The sequence below is a fragment of the Canis aureus genome, chromosome 6, assembly GCF_053574225.1.
Source record: "Canis aureus isolate CA01 chromosome 6, VMU_Caureus_v.1.0, whole genome shotgun sequence".
Taxonomy (NCBI): Eukaryota; Metazoa; Chordata; class Mammalia; order Carnivora; family Canidae; genus Canis; species Canis aureus.
The window spans coordinates 60,121,971-60,140,034 of record NC_135616.1 but is presented as its reverse complement, the minus strand read 5'-3'; the positions used below and the strand labels follow the sequence as shown (position 1 = coordinate 60,140,034).

The 18,064-nt window shown below is 32.8% G+C and overlaps 1 protein-coding gene across 9 annotated transcripts in view; it reads right to left on the bottom strand.

The window, feature by feature from the left end:
* RALGPS2 (Ral GEF with PH domain and SH3 binding motif 2) overlaps positions 1-18,064 on the bottom strand; it is a 158,861-nt gene that overhangs the window by 84,291 nt on the left and 56,506 nt on the right. For 8 of the 9 annotated variants that reach the window (XM_077901838.1, XM_077901835.1, XM_077901834.1 and 5 more), the window contains 2 exons: positions 9,643-9,726; positions 2,980-3,069 (listed from right to left, as the gene is read on the bottom strand). In XM_077901838.1, coding sequence (XP_077757964.1) covers positions 2,980-3,069; positions 9,643-9,726 — 174 coding nt within the window. Of the gene's footprint in view, positions 1-2,979; positions 3,070-9,642; positions 9,727-13,765; positions 13,900-15,134; positions 15,289-18,064 lie in introns of all 9 variants that reach the window. The other variant, XM_077901843.1, reaches the window with a different exon arrangement.

Sequence of the window (18,064 nt, the reverse complement as noted above, 5' to 3'; positions counted from 1 at the left end):
AGGGTATTATGCTAAGTGAAATAAATAAGACAGAAAAAGACAAATATAGTATGATATCACTTATATGTGGAATCTAAAAAAACTAAATGAACAACCAAAACAAACATTTATAGAATACAAACTATTGGTTATCAAAGTGAAGGGTTTGGAGGAGTAGATGAAACAGGCAAAGGGGATTAAATAAATAAATAAGTCATGGGAATGTGATGTACAGCATAGGAAATACAGTAAAATATATTGTAATAACTTTGTATGGTAATTAGACTTATCACTGAGATAATTTCATGTGTAAAAACACTGAATCAGTAAGATGTACACCTGAAACTAACAGATATCGATTATATGTCAATAAAAAATGGTGCCAGATTATTCATATGAAAAATACGAATAATAATCCATAATTCATACATATATAAAAATTTATTCCACATGGATTAAATACTCAAGTACAAAAATCAAGCTATAAAACTTTCTTAAATGAGATACTCTTAAATAAGACAATAAAATTAAAAATCAGTAAGTTTGACTACTAAAGTTAAGAATATCTATATCAAAAGATAAAATGAACAGTGTTAAGTCACAAATAGAAAGACGCATATGAAAAAAATGTAACAGAGAACTAGCATCTAGAATTAAATAAAAAACCCTTACAAAAATCAATGAAAAGACTGACACCATAATAGATAATTGTTCAAAGATTTTGAACAGACATTTCAGGAGAGAAAACCTAAATGGCCAACACATAAAAAAATGTTTATTCTCATCATGTTCAATGAAAGCCATTTGTCATTTTTTTAAAAGGTAACTTATCTTTTCTCTCTGTATTTCTAAGGTTTCAACCCTCATATGAGCACCAAGAGACTCCACAAGAAAGCTTTATAGGAGCAATGTTTATAACAACAAGAATTTGTTTATATTCAAACAACAATTTGTAGTATATGCAAACAACAGAGCACTCTACTACAGAGATATACCCTAAACCCAGTAACAGTTTGGAGTTTAAAAAAAAAAAAAAAGGTCTAAAAGTATGAAAGTCATTAGGAAATGATATAATTTAAACAAAATTAAAAATATATACAACAATATATTATTCAGGAACACACACACACGTATAAAACTACAAAAGATAAGCAAACAAAATTCAGGGCAATGGTTCCTTATGTAGTGGGAGAGTAGGGGGTTGCTTATGAAGAGATCTATGGGCATTCAAAGTGGGCAATGGGTACATGGGTATCCACTTCACCATTCTTCTGATACCTTAAATCTATTTTATAATTTTTTGTGTGTCTATGTGATCAGTTTAGTGTGTCAATTTGATTAGACTATAGCACCCAGTTATTTAATGAAACAATCTAGGTGTTGCTGTGGAATAATTTTGTAGATATGGTTAACATCTATAATCAGTTTATTTTAATTAAGAGATTATATTTGATAATATGGTAGGCTGCATCTAATCAGCTGAAATGCCTTATGAGTATAAAAACTAAGGTTTCTCAGAGAGGAAATTGTGACTCAAGACTGCAGCTTCAATTCCTGTCTGACTTTCTAGACTATCCACCTGCTCTACAATAAATTTCACACTTGGCAGCCCCCTCCCCCTTCTACTGGAGCCAACTCCTTAATTTTCTTTATATATTTTATATAGATGTATATTTTTCCTGCCTCTCTAGAAAATCCTAACTGATATAATCTACTAAAAGAAAAAAGGTATTGCTAGTTTACACAGACTGAATATAGAAGGCAGAGAGTCAGAACGGAGGGATAATAGATGGTGTGAGACAAAAAAGTTGTGAATTTAGGGCTACTGTCGAAATAACTTCAAGCTCAAGAGTCTGAACTGGAATTAAATGATTACTTGATGAGGAGAATAACAGTAAGCCTGATAGACAGAATTTGGTGTTTTGAGTAGAATATGCAAAGCACATAAAAAACTAACAAAATACCAGAAAACAATAAAACAACTTCAGACTCTTTGGAGAAAAGACATGAATTTCTGTTAGCTAAAACACAATATTTATCAAACATCACAGAGAATGTTTTTAAACATTTTATGACATTCCCACAAAATATCATAGTTAGAAAGCTAGCTCTGCCACCTAGTGCCATAGAATGTTAGAATACGATTGCTTCCAGGTGCTCACAGAAAATACGGAAGCGTTACAGCTCACAGTAATTAATATTTTACAGTAATTACAATTTTACAACAATTACAATTTTACCATAATTATAATAATTTAAACCTGAAAAAATGGTATCCTCATTTTAGTCCACTTTCATTTGTACATGGGATAAGTTATGTATTTATTATAAGAATAATGAAGAATGTAGCTACAATTATACCACCTTTTACTGAATCTAATGTAAGTTTGGAATTGCTATGAGTTTTAATAAAATATTATTCTTGTGGAAGGCCTGTTCAACCTCCTTTCTAAATTCTGACCATCCTTGAAATCCATGTTCCTTTTCTCTTGCTGCATGTATTATCCATGCCCTACAACTACTACTCACATATTGGTTAATATCCATTCACATATTTGGTTAATATCCTGTTTGTATTATTCTTCTATAAATGAAGTCTTATCATTCTCCACATGGTTGGCAGTGACATATTTCAAAAGCAAATAACTGATATGCATCTTTGTACTTAATCCTGTAAGGTTTTTCCAATTACCTACAGGAAGAGTCTAATATTTTGTAACTATCATACTTCACCATAATCTGATTTCTGCCTACTTATCCAGTCAAATAAATAATATAATCCAGCTACTCTGAGAGAGGGAAGAAAGATATAAAAGGAAGACAGAAGAAATACAAAAAAAGGCAAAGAAAACAGGTACTCAATTGAAAAAATTGACAGATTATCAGTAGGTCTTATTTTTGAGTGTCACTAAATAGTAAATGAAGTGTCAGAGGCAAACATTCACTCACAAACAGTGCAGAATGGTTGGACTCAAAAATAAAAACATAAGTCTTTCTTACCTTAGCAGTTTTAATATAGTGGCTCAAAACTTCTGCTCTAATTTTTAATGTCTGAGCATGAAGAATTTCTCTAACAACCCAAAAGCTTACCTGCAAATAAAAACAAAAAATAGTTGAATGGCAAGATTCTTTACTCACTAGAACCCAAATAATAACAAGAGCTACTTGATGAACTATACCTATAGTTGGTTAAAAAACTATACTCTTTCCCAGCACACCGCCAGGATATATCCACCCTATCATCAGATACTGCACACATAAAAACATCACTATGAATTTTGATTTGTAAAAGCAGACAGAAATTGTGAAGAAAAAGAACAAATTGCAATGAAACCAGTGATACAATAAGAACACTACACAAATATAAGTGATTTTGCTATATTCTGAAACACTGTGGCAGAATTAGATAAGCTTTAAGATCAGACATTATAAAATATGCTGCTTACAGCATGCTTTTCTGTGGCTGAAAATGGCCCACACTGCCATTTATTTACATTAAGCATAATCCTAAGTGTGAAGGAACCCAAGTGTTTCTTGGTATGAATAAAATGAAAATATCATGAAGAAAAATATATCTAAGTCATTCTAAAATTAAACTAAGATTGTATTTTAAAAATCAGTAATGCTTCCTCTAATTCAATAAACCATATTCACAAATTCTTTTTAAAAACATTAAAAATCATTCTTTAGAAGGCAGACTAGATCTACAACACTACTAAAATACTCTATCTACTCTGATGAAAGTAGTCTGCTTGCCATATGATATAATGTAACATATTTTAAAAATTCATTTACCATGAAAAGAAAATCAAAGCACTATCAGCTGGTTTAAACTTATATATTTCTAAAAACAGGGTATATTAGTAAGAAATGACAGTGCAAAAGACAGTGTCATTGCCTCATATATATTTTTTTCCCTGTTTAGTGAGAAACATTTCAGATTTCACTTAAAGCTTTCATCTATAAACTGCTAAAATGAACATATTTTGTATAGATTTTATAAATGTACCTATGTAAATATAAAATGTTTATATTTTACAGTTTTCTTCATATTTGTTAGTATATTTGGAATTGTTATGAGTTTTAATAAAATATTATTCTTGTGGAATGCCCTATTCAACCTCATCTCTAAATTCTGATCATCCTTGAAATCCATGTTCCTTTTCTCTTGCTGCATTTATTATCCATGCCCTACAGCTACTACTCAATTCACATATTTGAATTGGGGTACTAATGGCAATAATTATCCCTGATTCTGATAAAGTATACTCCTAAAATATATAAAAAGCTATAGATATTTTATCAACAACCTTAGCAAGTATCACTCGTGAATTCAATCTAAACTGCATGATCACTGACTTTATAAATTTAATGTGAGACACGATTTTAAAGCATGGCCAAAAAGTTTTCGTCATTCTTTCCACTGAAAAAGTTGGGGTGTATGTCACCTGTCATGTCATCTGGACAGGCTTATGACTGCTTCAATGAACAGAAGATTAACAAAATTGATGTTAACTTCCAGGACAAGGTCATAAAAGAGCATGCAGCCCCTGCCTTGATTGCTGGAACTTCTGTCAGAGATTCCTGAACTACCACGTAGGAAGTTCAACTGACTACCTAAGATCACCATGCTGGAAAGGCTAAGTGTGGATTAGCCAGCACTCCCCAGTTAAGAGTCCCAGCTAAAGCCAACCACACCTGAGAATTCTGATCCAGAATGACCAACACTAAGATAAAGTTCAATGAAATTACTGAGAAAAAAAATCTGTTGGCCATTCAGACAAAAAGATAAAGTAATTTTTAAGGAAAAGAAAATTTAATTATCATCAGACTTTTCAATAGCAAGTTATCAGGAAAAAAATGGAATAATATATATCATCAAGGAAAGTAAATTTTATGCAGAGGACAGAAAAAAATGTCAGCAGGGAAGAATTCAGGTATTACTGTTCTTTTTTATTTTATTTTATTTATTTATTTATTTAATTTTATTTTTTAGGTATTAGTGTTCTAATGAGCCCTTCTGAGTATTGTAATGGAGAATGAGCTTCAGGCAACCAACATGCCTAGAGAAACACCAATATAAGGATGGTATTTTTTCATAGAACTAAGACTAAGAAGAGTTTTAAAGAGAGTACAGTATATAATGCCTATATACTAAGACAATATGTAGTACAATTATAAAAAACAGAACATCTGCAAAACATGTATCTGTTTATAATAACATTATTGGTATTAGTATTATTGTTCTGAGTCTGTTGTTTGTTATGAAGGATAAAGCAAATGAGTATAGGGTACTGTAACATGTCCTGTTTTCCTTGAAAGCCAGGATCCTGGGTATGGAAGAAAGAACATGTAGATGTAATACTGAAGAGTTGGAAGTAAAACTCTAGTCCTGAATTTGAATTAGAAGTATCAATATGAACTCATGAGACACTCTATCTTTAAACAGTTCTATGTCTATGTGTATGATACAGATAACCTAGCTATCTCTGCTGAAAAAGGTGTGGAAATTGTCATTCCGATAGCAATGAGCATTCCTAGCATCCAGATCCATTTCCTCCTGTAAGAAACCAGGTCTTACTAAAGAAATGTTGATTCCAGGTGGTGGACAGGTAATGGATAAAGTGAACCTGAAACATCTTTGTGTTCCAGATGGCTAGGAAACTATTCAAGACTACTGGGATCATGACAAAGAACATGAAAGCCAACTTGAAAAGACTTCCACTGGCCAAAGATAGAACAATATTACTTTAAATAAAGATAATAACTGCAGTGTGTTGAAACATATCATATGCATTTAAATTTATGAGTTCATAATGATATTAAAAAATGTAAAAAGTACTTGGTCACTATTAGAGGAAGGGAGAACACCAATTCATTACCTTCAGAATTATTAAATAAAGGGAAGAATCAAACATTTATCCTTCCTTGTTTATAGGAAATGAACCTCTGGACAAGCAAATATCAGATGAGGGAAAAATGTTTCTTTGTAAAAGTGTTTCAAGGGGCAACTGGGTGGCTTAGTCAGTTAATTGTCTGCCTTTGGCTCAAGTCATGGTCCTAGAGTCCTGGGATCCAGCCTCACAACAAGCCCTGCATTGGGCTCTCTGCTTTTCTTCTCCCTCTCCCCCTCCCCCTGCTCATGCTGTCTATCTATCTCAAACAAATAAATAAGTAATCTTTATAAAGGCATTTCAACTAATAAAATGAAAAAGAATGAAACGAGAATGAACCTTTTAACAACTCAATGAATTAAGACACAACTGCTAATACCATGAAAAAGACAACTACATATTATGTGCCTCCTAATGAAAAGAAAAAAAAACACAATACATATTCTTGCCAAATGCAATGAACACGGATCTTTAGAACCAGCATCTACTTTCCAGAAAACATAACATATTAAACTATACTGGAGGCAATCTGGACTGTGGGAGACTCAAAATTAAATCAGAATGCTTGGGTGCCTTCACAGGTAAATGGTAAGGAAAAGAAAGGGATGAAGGAAGATACTGTCAATTAAAAAATCTTATATATTTAACAAATTTTAAAAACTGACAAAGCTAAACAGTAGAATTTAAGTAGCTACATATAGGTGATAAAACTATAGAAAGTATGATTAAAAGTTAGGACAATGATTACTCTCGGAGGAAAAAAGGGTGTGACAGGGCTGAGGCACATGTAGGGGTTTCTAGGGTATTTGGTAAAATTTTATTCTTTGACCTGGGTGGTGTTACAAGGATATTTGCTTGACAATAATTTATTGAACCATGTATTTGTTTTGTGGGTTTTTTTGTGTCCATGTTTTACTTAGTAAAATGAGTAATTAATTTTACTTAGTTTAAAATGAGTAAGAAATAAGAGAATAATAAAAATGATCAGGGAGATTTGAAAATGACAGATCTTGTGAAAATGATGCGGAGGGAGAGTGAAATTAAAATGAGAAAGAGCTAGAATGAGAAGGTCTGTGGAAGTAGTGATCTGTTTTTCTTGTTCACTAATATATTCCAAGCACTGAGAACAGTGCCAGGACATATCAGAAACTTAATATTTATTGAATACAAATGAAAGCTGAAGTCATTTGATAACAATTAGATCACAAAGTTTGATGATACCAAGTATTTATAAGGATAAGTAGTAACAAAGATTCTTGTACTCTGCTGGTAGGAATGCAAACTGGTTCAGCCATTAAAAAAAAAAAAAAGACACAGTCTTTTATAGTTAAATATGCAGCCACTTTCTATGATACAAATTTTACATCTAGGCAAATTTTTTTAACACATCTTAATGTATCAATTTAGTGAGTATAAATATTAATGTTACTGCTTTTTTTAGTTATTGTAAAGATCAAAGAACATATCATCTAATAAAAATAAATATTATTTCAGAATACTTGTTACAGCTGTGTGTCCATACTGAATTGCAGTGTAAAATATTTTATCTTATTGTGGGTCACCTGCAAGAAGGTTTGAAAGCCACTGCCTAGAGAAACTATTGCACCAAGATTCAGAATATTCCTAGTAGCATTCTTCATAATAGCAAAAAATTAGGAAACATATCTCGTATTCATCCTCAAAAGAATGATAAATTCATTTTGATGCATTTGTGCAATGAAATACTAGATAGCAGTGAAAAATCAATGAATTAGAGCTATATACATGACCATATATATGGAGAAACACCAAAGTGAAAAAAAGCCAACCACAAAAGAATACATATAGTTTGATGCTATATTTTACAAGGATGAAAAACAAGATTATACAACATGCTATTTAGGGATACAAATATTTCTGATACATCTATAAAAGAATTACAAGAAGAGTTTCAGAAAATTTAAAAGACCAGCCCCCAAAACACAAACCCCAAGGTTTTCAGATAATGGTTACCCCTTAAGAGAGGGTAGAGGGAAGAACCTGAAAAAATGTTTCAACAGGTTGGGTAATATTCTATTTCTTAGCTTATGTGGTGAATTAAAAGTCATTTATTAGAATGCTTCTTAATATTTAAAACATTATATGAACTTGTCATTTCTGTAGGCTAACAATTGTTGAACCTAACAGCAGCAATTTCACATGATTAAAATATTTAACACATCCTTTGAAATATACCCAGTATTTCATAAACAAGTAAATCTTAGAAAACATTTATTCATAGTATATTTTTAACTGTAGTTGCTTTATTCAGAGTTTTATAATCACGTGGAGGTGTTATAAAAACCTTGTATCTGCAGCCCAAAATACAGTAAACTTAAAGATAATTTTTTAACTGTTTATCATGGAAAACTTAAAATGTATAATGAGTTAAACAGAAAAAAACAATGAAGTCTCTGATACATATTAAACAGCTTCAACAATTATGGATATATAGGGATAAATGGAAACTCTGAAATATATTTCCACCTCTTCTAAGTCTAAACTGAAAAGCAGAGATGCAGACTGGATTCAAAAAAATAAAAGGAAGACCCAATGATATGCTGTCTACAAAAGATTCATTTTAAAAATAATGGTGCAGGGGCATCTGGGTGGCTCAGTCAGTTAAGTCTGCCTTCAGCTCAGGTCATGATCTTGGGATCCTGGGACTGAGCCCTGTGCTGGGCAACCCAATGAGTGGGAAGTCGGCTTCTCTCTAGCCCTTTGCCCTTCCTTCACTTCTGCTTATGCTCACTGTGTGTGTGTCTTTCTCTCAAATAAATAAGATCTTTAAAAAAAAAAATAATGGCGCAGATAGGCTCCTTCTAAAAGACTCTAATATCTTTCATAATTTGCTATTTTAAATCTCCTAGGACCCTACTAGGAGAAATTAATAGGATAATGGAGCAAATAAGTGAGATTATAGGATCAACTGTGATCTGGAATAAGGATAAAAGCTTTTGGTACTATGTGACATATTTGACTCTGACAACTTTCTGGTTTAAGAATAATATAATTTAGTAAGTTTTTTGTAAGAATATGTAAACAGTCCTTAATTGGATTTGGAGTTTAAATTTTCACTATAACAAAGTATGGATATTCCCAACCAAAACATGAAAAACAGAACTAAGTCATTATAGTCCTTAGTTATAGTCCTTAGTACCGGCAAAAGCAAACAAAGCATTTCAGAAGAGATAACACCCTCAATCTAGGCAGCAGCAGAATTCCCATAAAGTACAGATAAAGCTTAAAGGAACATAAGCTCTCAATTTAAAATTACAAAATGCCTAAGAAAACAAACCATTTTGCATATGGATGAGCAGAAATTAAAAGAATTAGTACTTTGGATAACACAGAAATTATAAAATAAAATGTTGAAAATGATTTAAGAAATATTAAAAATGACACTAGTGTAAAAGCACACATATTTGAAACATATATGATCTCTCTATAAGAGAATTAGTGAAGTGAAATATAGATCTGAGGAAATCATGCAGAATAGAGCACCAAGAAATAGATATAAAAATATGAAAGGTTAAGATACAAGTAGAAAAGAATATCAAGCCTCAACAAATTTCCAATAGAAATTACAGGAAAAAAAAAAACAGAGATCATGCAGAGAGACAATGTTTGGAGAGAGAGTGGCTGAAAGTATCTCAGCATTGATGTGAAAAGTTAAGCTACTTCTTAATGAAAATACATTGAGGAATTGTATTTCACAAACTAAATTACCAAAATTTTATAAGCAACTCACATGATTAAATCTTCTTGTGAAGGCAACAGCATTTGGTGCAGAACTATATTTTTCTTTTTTATTCCATCCACAACTTGAAAGCTCCTGCAAAAATGAGTTTAAAATACATTCATGAAATACCCCAGTTTTCATGTTATATTTAGGGTTTCAAAACATACAAGACAGCTGTGTCCTTTCCTAGAACCATTTTATTTAACAGGAACATATCTAATGCTATAACCACTCAGTTAAATCATAAAAACAAATTCTATTATAATGCAAGAGAGCAAAATTACTTGTCTATGAGAATATAGATAACAAGACTTACACTCTACAGGGAGGTTGGTGGATTCATCTTTGTAGACCTTTGAATCCCAAAAGGAAGGAACTACAGATAATGAAAGTTGAGCTTCCTACAATGTACAGTGAAGCCTAGTCAGGCCCCATTCAGTTACTCAGAGCTTCTAATTAGCTTTCCAGTACTTCACTATTTGAGCTGATAGCCAACTATCCCAGATATGTAACGAAATTGCTAATAAAGATTAGTTCTTGGTACCTTGCAGGGTCTGTCAATAGAATTCAAAGGGCTCAGTAAACTTGTATGTAAAAAATTAAATTTTTATTTCATATTAAGTTCTAACGATGTGACATTCCTTTTAATTATAAATGTAGAGTACAAATTACAGAAGAATTAGTAATACGTATGACTTTATCACTGAAAAAATTTTCATATCACATTACAGCTGGTACAGATATAATCATTTATACTTATCACTAGTATGAAATTATGAGCTCATCATCTGTGGACCTTAATATGTTAATAAAGAAGCATATATATGTTGCTATGTGACAGAAAAGTATGTTGATAGGTATGTTTTAAGAGAATTGATTTTATTTTAAAGCAGAGTTCAACTCCATAGGCTTTATTCATGTGCCAAAGGGGTCCAAGGTTCAAAATAGGTTAAGAACTTTGCTGTAATGCAATAACCACCACTAGAAAGAAACAGAATCTATCTGAAGAAATCTATCTAAATAGAGGAAAATAAGTTAGAGCAGGGAACAAAACAAACAAAAAACTGAGAAAAGAAAAACAAAATCATATAGTTATTTCTCTCAGATGGATGAAAATAGATATTGCTCCCATTAGGTAAATACAGGGCAATAGATTTAGAAAACAAAACAAGAGCTTTTGGAAATGAAAAACACAATAAGGAAGATTTTTAAAACCAACATAAGAGTTGTGAAATAAGTGATAAAACCTTTTAAAAAATAAATTCAAAATAGGAGTAAAAATATTATGTTAATTAGACTTCATAAGAGTCAGTGTCTGAACAATAACAAGAATTTTAAGAAAGAACAGAGAAAAACAACTTATCAAAAAAATTTTTTTAATGCCCCCTAGAACTTAAAGGACAAGAAAAGACCTGTCTCATGCCCTTTATAATGGATTAAATTTAAAAATCCCTGAAAACCAAGGCCTCACATCAAAAAATTACAGCACATTAAGACTATGAAATTATAAATCTGTAAGATTCAATAACAAACCAAAATAAAAATAGATCACATGGAGAAAAAAGGGATCAAAGGTATCAGATACCTTAAGAATAACACTGAAAGTCAAAGACAACTAAAACATTGTCTTCAAAATCCTAGAATTCTGTGTCCAACAAAAATATGAATTAAGTATGAAAATGTACTACAGAGATTTTCAGACATGAAAGTCTCAGAGTATTTGTCTTCCATGCATCTATTATCAGAGAGCTAGAAAAGTATGTGGTTCCTCAAAATAAACTAGCAAATTAAGAAAAAGACACAGGATCTAGGAAATTGAGTAACCAACATAAAAAGAAAATACTATAAATACCCAGATTAACTTAAAGGGAGATCCTGGGACAAGACTATGAGCAAAGTTTTTTGCTCAGATATTAACTAGCAAAAGGACAGAAATTCCAAGAGAGGTGCCTCTCAAAGATGAAGCAATACCTAACTAAGAGTTTGAACACACTGGGAAGAAACAATTCACTATATTCACCACTGGCAGAAAAATTAGTGACAAGTACAGAGAAAGCTTAAATAAGTTATTAGCTCATGGAAAACAAAATTGATTGTGGCTCAACTGTAAAGAATAGTTGACCCATGATTACTTATGTCAAAATTATTACCTAATTATATGTGAAAAAGAGGACGAAGTAAAATGTATAAATGTCAGGGTAAGAGAATGTAAGAGTGTGAAATCATCTTCTACAGTACAGAGTCAATAAATCATATCCAAAATTATAAACAATAGGCAGTTAAATGCATTATTTGAAAACTGGGTATATATTTCTCCAAGGAGGAACAGCTAAGACACTGGATGGATGTGGGTTCAAGGGTGGGGCTGGTAGAAATACATGACATGTGATATAAATGTGATATATTCCGATCTTCCACAAAATTTACAAATAGAACAAAAAGAAATGGACTGAGGGGAAGATGGAGGAAATAGTCATGACGATACAATACTCCATAAACACAGGTACTATTCCCTTGACTAGGGCTATGTCAGTGAATACTGAAAAAAAGTGGTAGATTCAAGATATTTTGGAGGCAGGGAGGCCTTAGTCAAAAACAGTATTCACACAGTATAAGCTTAGAAGGAGGTATCCAAAGGTACTCAGATTCCTGTTTTTGGTCTGAGTAATTGGAATGGAGAATATTGAGGGAAGAAAACAGCAATTACTGCTTCAACACAGTGGATAAGCAGTCAATGCTCTGAAGATATCAATCACTAACTTTTTTAAAACCGAAAGCTAGATTACAATCTTCAGATTTGAAATTACTGAAGGACTGGGTGATGAGCACTGAGGAGGGCACTTGATGAGATGAGCACTGGATGTTATACTGTATGTTGGCAAATCAAACTTAAATAAAAACAAATGTAAAAAAAAGAAATTTAAAAAAAAGTGAATTTACTGAAGGAAAATATAAACAACAGAAGCAATGTTACAGAAAAAAAAATTATTTGTTACTGAGCCTAGATCTAGGGTCATTTCACATTACCTCCTTGCATAGACAGAAGATACTTAGTAACAGACATTACGTGAATGTAAAAATGATATAACTATATTAAAAACATCTAACTGCTAGAAAGTATTTTTGTTCTAAAAAATATCAATATAAATATATTAATACATATTAATATAACTATAGAAAGATGGCGCATTTTAGGGATTCCTAGGATTAAATCTATAAATAATGAACTAGTTTTTAACAAATTAATATTATTTCCAAATTTATATTCATGCTGTCTGTGTCAAATTGATTTATACTTATCAAATTACTCACGTAGCCATTTGATGGAGTTCAAACTCAATAGCAAAGCTTTACATATAAAATGAATTTCATTTTCCTGTTATAAGTAAGGCTACACTATATATAATGAATATCCTCACACCTTTTCTAACATTTCTGATCATTTCCTAAAAAAACAGTCCTTCAAATCGCTAGGTCAAAGAGTATGAACCTTTTCAAGGCTTTGATATCTGTCAAATTGCCCTCCTGAAGTACAGAGTCATTTATACTACTATAATTGAGTGTCACTTTCCTAAAAGTTTCCATATATCACTTCTTTAATTTCCCCATCTGTAAGAGTAATCATGTTGGTTCAAAGGAGAGAAAAGGGAAGGTAGGGGCCATGAATCACCTGGAAACCCACCATGGAGAGAATCTATGAAAACATCTTCCCAATTTTCTTTATGTGAATTTGGGGGCCTAGTTCTTGTCTAAAGTAGCCAATACTTTTACTGTCCTCTTTTGTGTGATTTAATCTTCTGGTTTTATGCTTAAAAGGCTGCCTCAGCCTGAGAACAGATGTCTTGATAGAAGCAGTAAAAGTAATAGTTAATACTAATACAGAGATTCTTGAATGCCAGGCACTATTCTAAATACTTTATACATACATACCAAGTCCTTTGAATCTATCTTCATCACGATATTACTATAAATAATGATAAACAAGGAACCCAGATAAAAGTATCAGTGAATCACGGCTTTATTTTTTTTTACACTAAAAACTTCTGAATGCTTTTCTGATTCCTCAAATAAAAAAAGATAAAAATTTGGATAAAAAGTTCATCCAATTCGTAGAATATTTCAAAATCATTACCTTAATAGAAAAATGTATTGTCCCTCTAACAAAATTCTCTTGGAAGGTGACAGAAAGGAGGTAGGTATGAATGAATCTATGGTCACATAGTACTTGGGTGCAAATGGATGAAAATTCCACTGGATCCATCCACTCTAAAGAAAGTATAATTGGAAAATGTAAAGACATAAGCAGGTTTTACAAAACCTCTTAAGACAGTAGCTTCTGCTTCATAAAATATTTCCCCTTTGAGACAATGCTATACTACTAGCACATCTAACAAACAATAAACTATAACAATGGAGAACAGATTAGTGGTTCCAGGAGTTAAGGATGGTGGGGAGTAGGCAGAAGTGGGACTGGCTGACTACAAAGGGGTAACACAAGGGAGAGAGGGCTCTGTGGTATGGCAATAGTTCTGTATCCTGCATGAGGTGATGGTTAGACAAAACTGTACACAGAAAACAATGTTATAGAACTATATAGATACATGTTGTGTAATGTTCATTCCCTGGTTTTGCTACTGTACCATCCTTATGTACCATGTAGCTTCCCTGGGAAACTGGGTGAAGGGTAAGTGGGGAATCTCTGCAATATTTTTGCAACCTCCTATGAATCTCTCCGTGTATGGTTTTTTGCAAGTTCCAGTAATCTATAATTACTTCAAAATAAAGTTAAACAACAATAATAAAAATCAATTTAATGAATTATGGAGCTGAAATTGCACTGGGACTCCAGGAACTCACTACTTTCTTCTGAAACTTCCATGCATTTATATTAGCTAGCCTTAAAAGGAATTTTACCCTGTTCCACATCTACCTCTCAATAGTCACTGAACTTCCCCATAAGAAAAAAAAATTGCTTTTCCCTTTTCTCTTTTTGTCTCAGATTCTAGAATCTTCTTCCAATAGGCACCATAAGCAATCTAAGAAATAAATTCTCCCACTCGTGCGCGGGGTCTTGCATTTGATAGCATTTATCAGCCTAGTCAAGGGTTATTCTATACTAAAACATCTTGCATGAACATCAAAAAGTAACCTTTGTGACTCAAAGGATGCTTTTTACACGTCTGATTTAGGAACAGGAATGATTAAAGTCAAGCACTATGTAAGTAAGCCTCTATTTTGGCAAAGGCACAATGAAACACAACAGCCTTGATACCTCTTAAAATATGTTCAACTGGATTAATTTACAATTTTTGAATCAGGCAGTAAAAAGAAATCTAACAGCAACTCACAGATATAAAAGCAATTTTTAAATGGTCATTGAAGTGTATCTGAAAGAATATTCATGGGCTCATTTTGAACCATGAAACTGTCGAGCCCAATTTTGCACTGACTTTATTTTGGAAGCATGTGGGGAGCAAACACCACAACTGGTGACCACCTACCCTATGAAAGAATTACTGATTTTCACAGGAGCCACAGCTTCTCTTATGTCTCTTGTAGGTTTGTTCTGTAAAGTCAAATTCTTGTTCTAAATTTCATCTTGTAGGTTCCAACACTCTTAAAAGGACTGCTCTAAGGGTGATGTTGTAGGGATACCTAAAGATAGAAGAAGAGAAAAGGCCAATATAGACCAGCATGTAGACAGAGATTGAGAGAAGAAAAGAAAAAGTGATGGAATCTATAAAAGACTGTGGAGGGAGAGGGGGTCCTCACAAGAAGAAAAATTTTTTTAATTGAGGTATAATTGACACACAGAAGATAATTATTGTTAAGATACTCTTATGCTCAAAAATGCAAAGCTTTAAAGGGATATAGTATCTCCATTAGCATTCAGTCTATATGGCTATTCAGAAAGAAGTCTCAGCCACAGATGATGTGCTCATTATGATTCCTGTATTTTTAAACAACAAACTTTTGAAACTATAAAACTTCAATGTGTTATATGAAATAAAAAATATCCCTTCTCTTTTCTAACATACTCACATTCTCTGTCCCCTCTCCACACTGCCTCCTGACACATTAAAGCTGCCTCTAGAATGAGTGCAGAGATAAAGGCAGGAGCTATCTTGTGCTACCAGTGATGCCATGATATACCTACTCTCCTAATCAACAATGTTCCTCTTTACTTCTCTGGTTTTATTCTAACCCTAACCGTACTACATAATAAATAAGTTCATGGTGATGAGCAGCAATAATATAACTTATAAAACAGTTTGCACCTTGCTTCTAACAGAAAATGTCAAATCTTTCATGTCTTCTTTGCTTTCTTCAAACCTCTTACTATATTCATGAATTGTTTGTATTTTAATTCTAACGCAAATGATAATTTTCATTAAAATAAACATAGAACTATGGTAATCCTGATTTTGGAACTTTGGATAATGCCAAGAATCTAGTCTCTGCATACACAAAAAAATCAGCATACAGAAGAAAGCTCTTTTACATATTCTGTCAGAAATATCTCAATTGTACGTTTTTCAGAAATGTTTCAGTAAGAGTCGGGATTACCTATTCTGTGCTTTTCCTCATTTCACCAGCATTCTTCCTCAATCTCTAGTGTATCCCAGTTACACAAGAGGGCCTTATCTGTCCTGTTTATTGATATAATCTAAACCACTCACTGACCTGATTATTAGAACTTATAGTAAAGTGTAAAGCTTTCTTCCTTGACTGTAATACACATCAGAGGGACCTTCAGTCAGTCACTTTATGAACACTTGAGAACCTCATAAGACAGGCAAACATTATCCACTGTAATAACTACAGTACAGATTTCAAGCACAGTTCACCCTTTGAGAATTATTCAAAGCACCAGAGAATGGCGACTAGAAAGAAAATCTGACTGCAAGCAAACTTTCTGTTGTAACACATCCTATGTTGAGTAATACAATACTCATTCTGAAGAGAAACCCCATTGATGTGATAACCATGGCAATGTCGTCAGAAGAAATACAAGCTTTATAGAACATGAGAGAACTCATAATAGACAAAAACCCCAAAACCCATAAATATAATAAACATGGAAAGACCTTCAGAATACAGTCATTGCTTCCTCAACATAAAAGAACTCACAGAGAAGGAAGCCCTATAGATGTTTAAGAGCTTTCTAAAAGAAAACAAACCTCCAAGATCAAAAGGGAAACCACACCAAGAAATCTGCATGTGTAAGAATGTGGAAAAGCCTTAACAAGAGCTGAGCTTCGACCAAGTACCAGAAAATTTATACTAGAAATTAATGAATGTACAGAATCCTTAACCTTCCCTTATTAAGCATTAAATAATTCATACTATGGAGAAAAACCTGAAAATGTTCTCTTTTTTTAAAAAAGATTGTATTTATTTATTCATGAGAGACAGAGAGAGAGAGAGAGAGAGAGAGAGGCAGAGACACAAGCAGAGGAAGAAGCAGGCTCCATGCAGGGAGCCCGATGTGGGACTTGATCCCGGGACTCCAGGATTGTGCCCTGGGCCGAAGGCAGGCGCTAAACTTCTGAGCCACCCAGGGATCCCCTGAAAATGTTCTTAATTGTGGGTGGGGGAAAAAAACCCACACTCCTGTTTCCATAGAAAGAATATTATTTAATAAGAATCACACTCTTGGACTAGTAACATACTTTTGCAGAAATGATACCAAACATAATAAACAATGGGTGATGACGTGTCTGTAGGCTATGCAGTATAAAGCTTTGGAATGGTCATTTACCAAACTCAAATACTGAACAGGTATTATTCTAGGCATTAGAGATACATCAGTGAACACAAAGCAGACAAAAGACAAAAGTTTCTGCCCTTGTGGAATTTATGTTCTAGTGAGAGGATAACACACCTTAATCTTAAAGAGCTTGACTCATAACCACCACTCAACCCTTTTTTACCTCCTTAAGACTCCTGCAGTTTTGATCAAAATTATATGTTACTGATTGAGAACTACCCTTAAGTGCAGCTCTTACTCTGAAGTCACCAATAAAAAATAATCCTACTTCCAGGAATTTCTGGAGACACATTAGGTATTTTAAAGACCCAATAGTCCAAAACCCTTTACTTCAGAGATTCAATAATTTTTAAAAAGGCCAAAGACATGAAATAGATTCTATTAATGGCACAATTTATAAATGGCAAAGCTGAAAAAAACTACAAGTCTTCTGGCTCCCTGTTTTTATGTTTTGCCACTAAAAATTCTCTTTTGGGACTCAAAAGGCTTTATTTTTTTTTTTAAAAAGGCTTTAAAATAAATTTTAAAATAGTTGAAATTTAGTAATTAAAATTTTGAGCACCCATTTAGAGCTATGAATGTTAGACACTGACTAAAAGAAAAAAGAGGGCAGCCCGGGTGACTCAGTGGCTTAACACCGCCTTCGGCCCAGGGTGTGAT